General features: G+C 47.6%; 3 protein-coding genes across 3 annotated transcripts; all 3 read right to left on the reverse strand.

The window, feature by feature from the left end:
* Nucleotides 1-123: 123 nt before the first annotated feature.
* Nucleotides 124-1662, reverse strand: V1508DRAFT_382488 (uncharacterized protein). Its single transcript, XM_066937725.1, has 5 exons — nucleotides 1376-1662; nucleotides 868-1262; nucleotides 664-808; nucleotides 458-602; nucleotides 124-393 (listed from the first exon to the last, which is right to left on the reverse strand). The coding sequence occupies exons 1-5, from the start codon at nucleotides 1410-1412 to the stop codon at nucleotides 357-359; spliced, it is 759 nt and encodes a 252-aa protein (XP_066797647.1). The 5' UTR covers nucleotides 1413-1662; the 3' UTR covers nucleotides 124-356.
* Nucleotides 1663-2329: 667 nt separating this feature from the next.
* On the reverse strand, nucleotides 2330-3684 carry V1508DRAFT_412456 (uncharacterized protein). Its single transcript, XM_066939629.1, has one exon. The coding sequence runs from the start codon at nucleotides 3481-3483 to the stop codon at nucleotides 2533-2535; it is 951 nt and encodes a 316-aa protein (XP_066797648.1). The 5' UTR covers nucleotides 3484-3684; the 3' UTR covers nucleotides 2330-2532.
* Nucleotides 3685-5645: 1961 nt separating this feature from the next.
* Nucleotides 5646-7427, reverse strand: V1508DRAFT_293216 (uncharacterized protein). Its single transcript, XM_066936564.1, has 5 exons — nucleotides 7262-7427; nucleotides 7123-7183; nucleotides 6871-6994; nucleotides 5811-6808; nucleotides 5646-5757 (listed from the first exon to the last, which is right to left on the reverse strand). The coding sequence occupies exons 1-5, from the start codon at nucleotides 7309-7311 to the stop codon at nucleotides 5728-5730; spliced, it is 1263 nt and encodes a 420-aa protein (XP_066797649.1). The 5' UTR covers nucleotides 7312-7427; the 3' UTR covers nucleotides 5646-5727.
* Between the last annotated feature and the right edge of the window lie 1504 nt (nucleotides 7428-8931).

Raw genomic sequence — 8931 nt, forward strand, 5'->3', positions numbered from 1 at the left:
CATTGGTTGTGGGACACTGGGAGTTTGGGGAACATTGCTTGCCAGATTCAATTGGAGAGTGCTTTTGATAAGCAAGGTTTTTCTCGTCAAGGTGGTCAAACTTGGGTAAGTGTTTGATTTATACATCGATATAGACAGTATCTTGAGGACGATTTATAATCAAGCATGCGTATTGACATGATTGAATCATGATAGATAATACCAGATAATAAATTGGTTTCATATCGGGCTTCGTAATCATAATTATGTTATGCATGCTCAGCAGTTTCGGAAAACTAGCATTAATATCTGAATACATATAATACAATTCTTAAAGCCTATCTAAAAAAATTTCTCGGGTTCTCCAATCTTCGAATTTACTTGCCGTACGCAGCGAGCTCCGGAGCCGTGAATCTAAAGGACTACAAGTTAATGACAACGGTACAGCTGGGCAAATGCTTGATCAGTATAACCGCACCTCAATGCCTTTCCGTTGACCGCAGGACCACCGTTCAACACCAAGTTGACGGCGACATTACCAGGGGCTTCGGGAGGCGACAAGCCACCCTCTGACTTGAGCTTCAAGAACCGCTCGTGTTCCGAGGGACTCATTTCGCTTCCGTCTATTAGATTATTCAGTATATATCGTACAGACAAAAGTAATGAATGCATAATAAGTCATACGCTTGTCGCGCAAGGCGATTTGCATGTCGGTGTCCATGACACCCGGATCCAAGGAAATGCTGAAAATATCCGGTTCCTCGGCCGCAAGCGTCGCAGCCAAATGATCAGTTGCAGCCTTTGAAGAACCATACGCGCCCCAGCCGTACTGCCATTTGTTAATTCATAGCTCCAAATTCGCACCGAACGCAAGCCAATGCCACTTACGAAATAATGATGTGCCGCGCCTGACGAAATGAACACAACTTTGCCTTTAGTCTCTTTCAAATACGGAATCGCCTCCTTCAAAGCAACGATAAGCGAGAAGAAATTAACATCGTAAAGTTTCTTCCACTCTGAAATATCCGCCTTGCCGACCTTCGCGATCGGGTCGAGGATCGCGGCGTTGAAGATGATCCCGTCGAGTTTGCCGAATTTCGAAATGGCGAGCTTGATTGCGTCTTCGTTCGCTCTGTCGGTGGAGAGGTCGCCGGTGAGGTACGCCACTTGGTTCGGAAACTCATCCGCGAACGACTTGAGACCAGATTCGGTGCGGGCGACGAGGACGACGTTAGCGGCGATTGGAGGCGAGAGCAGTTGGCGAGCAATCGCAGCACCAAGACCTGTCCGTCACGAATTAGTTATCGGTGCGGTCAATTGGTGATATATAACACTTTGAATCCAGAGCGAGAAATATGGACCCGATTCGGACGTGAACTGGCCACACGTAGCATACCTCGAGAAGCACCAGTGACAATGATAACAGGGGCCATCTTAGATAGAAAGTCTCTGTAGATGAAATTGTAATAACCTTGGAATATACCGCGATTAGATTGGTCTATCTATTCTTCGAAAATTCTGTCTCATATAAGTGTGCTTGTAGCGGCGCAAATGCAAGTGATGTCGATTGGATGCTGCGCCCGGAATCAGTGTGTTGATAATAATCATCGACCAAAATCGTGAGGCTTGCAACGAAAGCCCCATGAATTCGCGCATTTGCTAGGCTGCCTTCATCCATCAACCACGACACTATCGAACCTACACCAGGCGCCCAATAAGAGCCAAGGGTCAGTACTTCATCGCAAACTAAGTTCAGTGTGACAAATAGTGCGAATCGATTCATCTATTGTCCGTCTGATCGACGGTGTATGACAAGCTGATACGTCTTGTCCTAATCGCCGCCGAGATGCAGAGAACACACTATCTGACCCCCCCAGCGATAGCACAACGCATCAGCAAGTATTTTCTTTCCAGCTATTACAATCTATCCACAAACATTTCCTTCGTTCGCATTAATCTGTATAGTCTGGGAAGTCCGATCTTGATGCATTAGCTACGTTATCCTTGCTTTAGCATTACACTGGATATAGATCAGCTCCTACACGCCAAAATGTTAAATTCCATGAAAAGATTATAACATATGATATCGTTTATTAATATATTAATATTACTGTGTCGGGGCAAAAACAACCTAACCCCGATCACGTGAAGTTCGTCATAGAATCCCAATGGAAGTACAGGCACTAAAAATTAAGCTTCAATCTTGCCGCTAGACACGCAACCCCCTCAAATTGAACTTTATCTGTATATTATCTCGCCAGTGTTTTGGTGAGAATAAGGTTGGCACTGTCACTCGTCGCTGACCTGCATGCACCCCTGAAATTGGGCACACTTCACACTCAAACAAAGATACGCGTCATAAAATTAAATATTAATTATTAGCAATTTTAGGAAAGACATCACAAAATCAAGCACATACAAAACACACAGCCAAATATCAATGAACTGTTATACAACCATTCAACCCAAAGTAGACCCATATTTCTATCATGTATACCGTACCACTAAGCAGAACGCCATAATTATAACCGGAGTGTATAGAACGAGATTGATTTACAGAACGGTGTAGCCACCGTCGATGAGGATGTCGCTGCCGGTACAGAAAGAGCTGGCGTCAGAAGCCAACCACAGCGCACAACCAGCCAGTTCCTCAGGGTGGCCCAAGCGACCCATTGGAGTACGAGACTTCCATTCGTGGAAGTAGGTCTCTTCGTAAGTAGTGTTGAGAGGAGTGTCCATGTAGCCAGGAGAGATCGAGTTGCATCGGATGCGGTGCTGGGCCCATTCGGCTGAAAGAGACTTCATGAGATGAATGACACCGGCTTTGGAAGCGTTGTAAGCAGACTGGGGGTTGGGCCAATTAACAATAGATCCAGACATGGATCCGATGAAGATGATGGAACCACCTCGGCCAGCGGCGATCATGTGCTTACCAGCGGCCTGAGCGCAGACAAATGAGCCGTTTAAGTTGATGTCAATAACACGGCGGAACTTTGCTGGGGAGTAGTCTTCGGCGTGAACAAGGTCGGCAACGCCGGCAGAGAGGATGAGAATATCTATTTTGCCGAGATCGCGGACGACAGAATCCATGGCATCCTGAACGGCGACTTCGTCACGAACGTCGAGGCGGTAGAAGCGAGCGCTGACACCGTACTCGGAGTGGAGCTGCTTGCAGGCACTCTCGCCTAGATCGGTCTGGAGATCGAGAATGGCAATTCCAGAGAGACCAGCAGCACAGAGGCCCTCTGCCATGGAGTAACCTAGACCGCGAGCACCACCTGTGATAACAGCGACACGACCATCGAGACGGAACATGTCGAAAACGTTGCGCTTCCGATGAACCGAGCTGGTAACTGGTTCAAGAGACTCGGTAGGAGCCTTGACGGCAGCAGTCATAATGGCCTCGTGGCACTCATCAACAATGTGCTGAGGAGCAGGAGGGAAGGATGCTGTTGGAGCCATGACGTCCTCGACGGGAGCGAACTGGACTGAAACGGCGGCCATTTGTGAATGCAATAGAGAATGTAAAAATGCGAATGTGAATGAGAATGAGAATGCGAATGCGACTGGGATTCCAAGGGAAGACCTAAAGGCGAGTAGTGCGTATCGGTAGTAGAAAGCTGAAAAAAACGCGACAGGTGGAAGAAGGTGGCCTTTTATTCCTGAGCGGAGGTCCGGCGGGATGTAGAGCGGTGTTTGTTGTGGACCAGGGGGGGCATAGCGCAACGTTACTTGATTGGGCAATGAGACTGCGGTGGGTGTGCAGGAAAGAACGGGTCCCGTGCTACAGCAAAGTGCCCCGTGCGCTGACACCGTATTTCGACTCCACGCCACCAAAGTATCCCCGGTACGTCCGCCTACAGGCCGTAGCCATGACAGCCACTGCTGGCCGAGGTTAGGAAGCAGTGAGGCATGGAAGTTGCTAAAAACCAGCTGGGGGCAAATTGGCTATGACGCCGCCAAGAGCCTCAGAACCCAGAACCCTCAACCCTGAACCTGTAATCGGCATGGCCGGCCAGTACCGACGCGGCGCTACTTTCAAGGCTCGGCATTTACGGCCCCCGACACCAGTCGTAGAGGGACGAATATTCTCTAGAGGCCCAGCATTCCTCGCGTCCCGTCGCGTCGATAGCCACGCAGGTTGTTCGGGGCGACAGGTGTAGTGATTGATCTGCGTCCCTAAAATACGACTACGCGTGACTGAGCAGCGGAACTTAATTTGTATCTCAAATTATATACCTTACTTAAATAAAATAAATTCGCAGTTGCACAGTTGATCTGATTTGCCTGTCATCCTCGCTACAATTATTGCGCTGTATCATCCACAGAGCCAAACCTCGCTTCGCGGCTACAAGGGATGCATGCCAAGCGGCGAATTGTGTGCATCTATCTGGTCAGAGCTCACTAAGATGCGGCGAGACATCAGTCATAGGAACGCAGAGGCGTGCGGCGTCGTATTTTCACTTCTATTTTTTGCATCGTTCCATGCAGGGTTTCTGGGTTTTTTCTCCGGGAGCTTAAATCGTGCCCACGGTCGGCAAAACTTCGCGGTACCCACGGACTGCATGCCGCTGACTTTTGACTGCTCAGTGGCCTGTCACTGTGTTTTTCTTCTGCCCTATGCTGCCACAGCGGTGATATGACATCTTTAAAAACACACCGCTGCGGTGTGCGGCGCAAATAAAGTGTTTTAGCCAACGAGATGCCCGCGATTTTATTCGCTAGTCGCGGCGAAATTAAGTATTTGGCTTCTGTTCCCACATTGCTATTTACTGAAAAGCATGGCCAGGCCAGGTCGACTAGCTCACTGATCCATCACATGCTTCTCCGCCACCGCATAAACTCCGTCTTCAATCTCCCTAGCCTATGAATAGCAGTCTGTTCGACACCGTGCGTTAATCTGACAAATCCCGCGTTTGTCCTCACCGCAGCAAGAAATTTTTGCCTCCCCGCAAAATCCCAACTAGTGACAGCGCCACAAACATTACGCGTCGCGGACAAGATGCCGCATCCGAAATTTCCCCTTTCCCTTGTCTATTCTGATCTCTGACTTGTATCTACGTTCAACCGACAGAATATCCGTACAGGAATACGGTGAATTGCCAAGCTGCGTCGGCAGTACTTCTTTGCATTATTTTATCACTGTCTTCCATCTGAAATTTCCCACGGGTATTCTCCCATAACTAAGGAAGCAGTTCCCCGCACGGCCCCGATCATCCCCAGATCTGGAAAACATTTGCCCAGATAGGTATTCCAAGTACCACGCTAAACTGATCGCTCGCAACGGCGCTTTCGATCGTACCTACGTTATTGAGAAAAGTACCTACTCGCCATAAGTTACCTTACACAGCGCACGACCTTGATTCAGAATCTCACTTTTAATCCGTCACAATCATAAATCACACTTCCTCAGACAGAATCACGAGCCTATTGTTATCAATGGCTTGAAATGAAACGAAACAGAGACAACTACGTTTATTTGCAGCAACCATTGCCAACCATGCCGCCGCGTCGCGCGTATATACTACACAACAATTCCAATTTATCACAAAATGATTCAAAAAATCCAACAACCCGTCCTTCATTTCACTTCCTAAAACTAGATCCCAACTATCTAGTGCGAAGTTATGCCTGCAACAACGATATAGCTAATAATTGGAACAACGTACACTTTATGGAATTCGCTCCGTCCAATTATCCGATTTACCGACTAAACCCACATCGTTGCAAGCTTACTCTCATATAGTCTTACACAAGCTCGACATAATTAGCAGGGAACTAAATCGTTCGTTAGTAAACGCTTGGAAACATGCGAATCGCATCGACCTTACAATTCCCTCACGACCGTCTCTCCGACCAGTCCACCAGTCGTCCTTTGAATCGCTCTTCTTGACAATCGTAATCATATCACCCTTGCGGAATCCTAAATCGCCAACCTGCTCGCCTTCAAAAGTGTACAACGCAACAGCCTGCGACCCACGTGGACGTCTTGGTGGAGCGTCATCATAATCATCCCGCCGACCTCCCACCCTGCTACTACCCCCACCAAAGTCGGGCTTGGGTGCTGTTGGACGTGTCGGTCTGTCGCTATACGTCGATTCGAACTGGTTGCGAACAGACCCCCGTCGGCGGCCTGACGACTCCCTGTCGTACACATTGTCCTCCCACGTCGACCTTCCACCGGATCGTCGCGCGGACTGCCTTCGGTCGTCATAATTATCATCTTCTTCATCATAATTCCGACTTCTCCCACCATTACCGGCGTAACTACCACTGCGCGACCTCGAGGATGACGATGAACCGTAATTACGTCTGTCACGGCTATCAACTGAGTCCAAGTCATCGTCGTCATCGCCGTACGTTGGGATATCGTTATATATATCATCGTCATATACTGACGAGAAATTACCCCTAAACACTCTCGAATCGAGCACTCTCAATAGCGGATCCGCACCAGCAGGGGGATCGACCGTACCGGACAACAACTGCTTCGCCGTTACATTCCCGCCATAAAATTTCCGATTTGCATCCCGACGTTCGATCAAGGCGGATCCCTCAAGCGAGACACCGGCAAACAAGCCTCGCGTCTTCGAATACGAGAAAACCGCCGCCACAGACTTGAGCGACGCACTGCCGCTGGCTTCAGCATTACGACCAATCGGACCCGCCGCGATCGAAATATTGCCGCCAAGTGTAATGCTGCCCAACTGCGAAAAACTTTCAACCGCTGCTCGCGTATTCAGGATCATGACGAAGTCGGTCAGCTCTGCGCCGATTTGTCCTCCGACGCCTGCACCTGCGGTGACGATTGCTGAGGGCGCAGACCACGCTGAACAAGCCGGCATTAGAAACGATCGCTCAACATTACAAACTGTTAAAATATGGACTTACTTCCATCAGGTAATCTGGCAATAACAATACCGGATCCTGCACGACCAGAAAACAGGAAACCTGCCTTTAAAACCGTTATAACAGCAAGACCCTTAGCATTGGCAAGAACAGACGGAGGAATGACCTGATTACTTCGTTAGTCTCTAATCAAACTTTCCATTACCAATAACTGATAAGTATTGTAATATAGAATCGGGAATATGAAATCAAGTAATAAACAAACTGCCTGATAAGAAGTGATACGAAACTTACAGTGTCCATGCCTAATACCTGGTTTGGCTTGATGAACGACGACAAGATTCGTGCAGATTTTCTACATTAAAAAAGGTATATTAGATCACAATGATTTACTTTATAGGTGAAAACACTTGTGGTCCGGATGATGACGTACTTGCACTCGCTCTTTAAACTGCTCGGGATCGGACTGTTGATTCCAACCATATTTGCCGCTCAATAATAATACAACAACAAAACCACAATAAATAACACGTTAGATGTACTGTTTCGAGAATATGGAATCGAGAGAATATAATGTGGCGTGTAGGTGACGTGTTCTACCCAAGAAGCATAAAATGTGGAGTCTCCAAACAATGTGGGAATCTCGGAAAGGTGTTGCGTGAGAGCCCACGCCGGTCGACGGTGAATTAACAAGGCTACAACCCTTGCTGCTGACATGACAGCAGCGTCCAGAAACCACGAGCAGCTTGCGCCCCAAAAAGTCGGCCCGACGACGGTCCTGCTCAAATTTACCCTAACCCAGCCAACCTTTCGGACCTCGGATCTAATTTATTTGTTTATGATGAATACTATCTATATCATAATCGACGACCTGGCATTATGTAGGGATGTATACGATTTGCGATTAATCGTTATTCGTATTCGTAAAGTCCAATACGATTACTATACGAGTACCATGTAAAACTTGACGACTAACTATACGAGCGCTGAGGTTGGTTACTCGCAAAAAATCGTATAGTCTTGAACGTGACTTTCATTATATGCTCTGAAATGCCCACGCTGAGGACAAACAAATAGATTGAATAAAAAGAGGCACAAATTTACAATCCAGTTGCTCTTGAATAGTGGTCTGCAAGTAGAGTAAGCTTTCTCATCGTTCCTGACGCCATCGAATGCCGTCTTAACCCGAGCAATTCTCTTCCGCCACTAAATAATCTCTCCACAGCCACTTCAGAGGCTGGAATCGCGAGGTAGCTCTGGCGGCGGCTGCCATCCTCGGGTATTCATCTTTGTGGGCCCTCCACCACCTTAAGAGCCATCCCTCCTCAGTAGCGGCGACAGCTACTGTCTCTTGCTCAAAGTATTTGTCTAGGGCTGTTGACGATTTGCCGATTTGCCGATATCGGTCTATACGATATCGGCGACGATACGATATCGTCAGTGTCAAAATCTTGCCGATAAAATTACGAATAATATCGGCAGGTGCAGGTATTAGCCGATATAGTATCGGCATATAGTCGACGATATCGGTTATCGGCAAAAAAAATTCCTTAATTAGGACTAGCGGGAATTCAAGACTATCACGTGATAGGGTTTACCAACTATCTTCCTCAGTTGACCGACTGTTGGGAGCCTCACGTCATGAACAAGCCCACCAACAATATGGCTTCCTGCTCCTTCCACAGGCGAGCGCTCCCACGATGTTATACGAACACTGTAAGATTATGGATATATGTACTCCCGGAAAGGCCCAGTATACAAAGTTTTCTATTGCTTATAAAAATCATTCATCAACATCAACATCCTCATCGTATCCGCCTTCATCGAATACCTCCTGACTCCAAGTAAGTCTCGCCCTGCGTTGAACAATCTCTCCACTTGGACTTCGGAGGCCGGAATGGCTAGATAATCTCTAGCCGCCGATGACATTCGTGGATATTCCTGTTTATGCGTGTACCACCAATGGCAGAGCCAATTGGGATCCTCAGTATCGATTGTAGTGACTAAAGACTGTCAAAATATCGTTGAATGTCAGAAAGCAAAGTCTGGCTGCGAGGCTGCACTTTGGAAAGCATTCTAGACTCCAAATTGTTGCTACTGCAA

Source organism: Lipomyces doorenjongii (assembly GCF_038497915.1).
Source record: "Lipomyces doorenjongii strain NRRL Y-27504 unplaced genomic scaffold V1508scaffold_9, whole genome shotgun sequence".
In the NCBI taxonomy this organism is placed as follows: Eukaryota; Fungi; Ascomycota; class Lipomycetes; order Lipomycetales; family Lipomycetaceae; genus Lipomyces; species Lipomyces doorenjongii.

Bases quoted from the DNA above. Each gene is read 5' to 3' on its own strand.
- V1508DRAFT_382488 (XM_066937725.1), bottom strand. From the start codon at position 1,412: ATGGCCCCTGTTATCATTGTCACTGGTGCTTCTCGAG. The intron at 1,263-1,375 runs GTATGCTACGTG...CGTGACGGACAG, and splicing joins TGTCACTGGTGCTTCTCGAG to GTCTTGGTGCTGCGATTGCT. The intron at 603-663 runs GTATGACTTATT...ATAATCTAATAG, and splicing joins AATCGCCTTGCGCGACAAGC to ACGGAAGCGAAATGAGTCCC.
- V1508DRAFT_412456 (XM_066939629.1), bottom strand. From the start codon at position 3,483: ATGGCCGCCGTTTCAGTCCAGTTCGCTCCCGTCGAGGACGTCATGGCT.
- V1508DRAFT_293216 (XM_066936564.1), bottom strand. From the start codon at position 7,311: ATGGTTGGAATCAACAGTCCGATCCCGAGCAGTTTAAAGAGCGAGTGC. The intron at 7,184-7,261 runs GTACGTCATCAT...TTTTTAATGTAG, and splicing joins AGTTTAAAGAGCGAGTGCAA to AAAATCTGCACGAATCTTGT. The intron at 5,758-5,810 runs GTAAGGTCGATG...CGAACGATTTAG, and splicing joins GAGACGGTCGTGAGGGAATT to TTCCCTGCTAATTATGTCGA.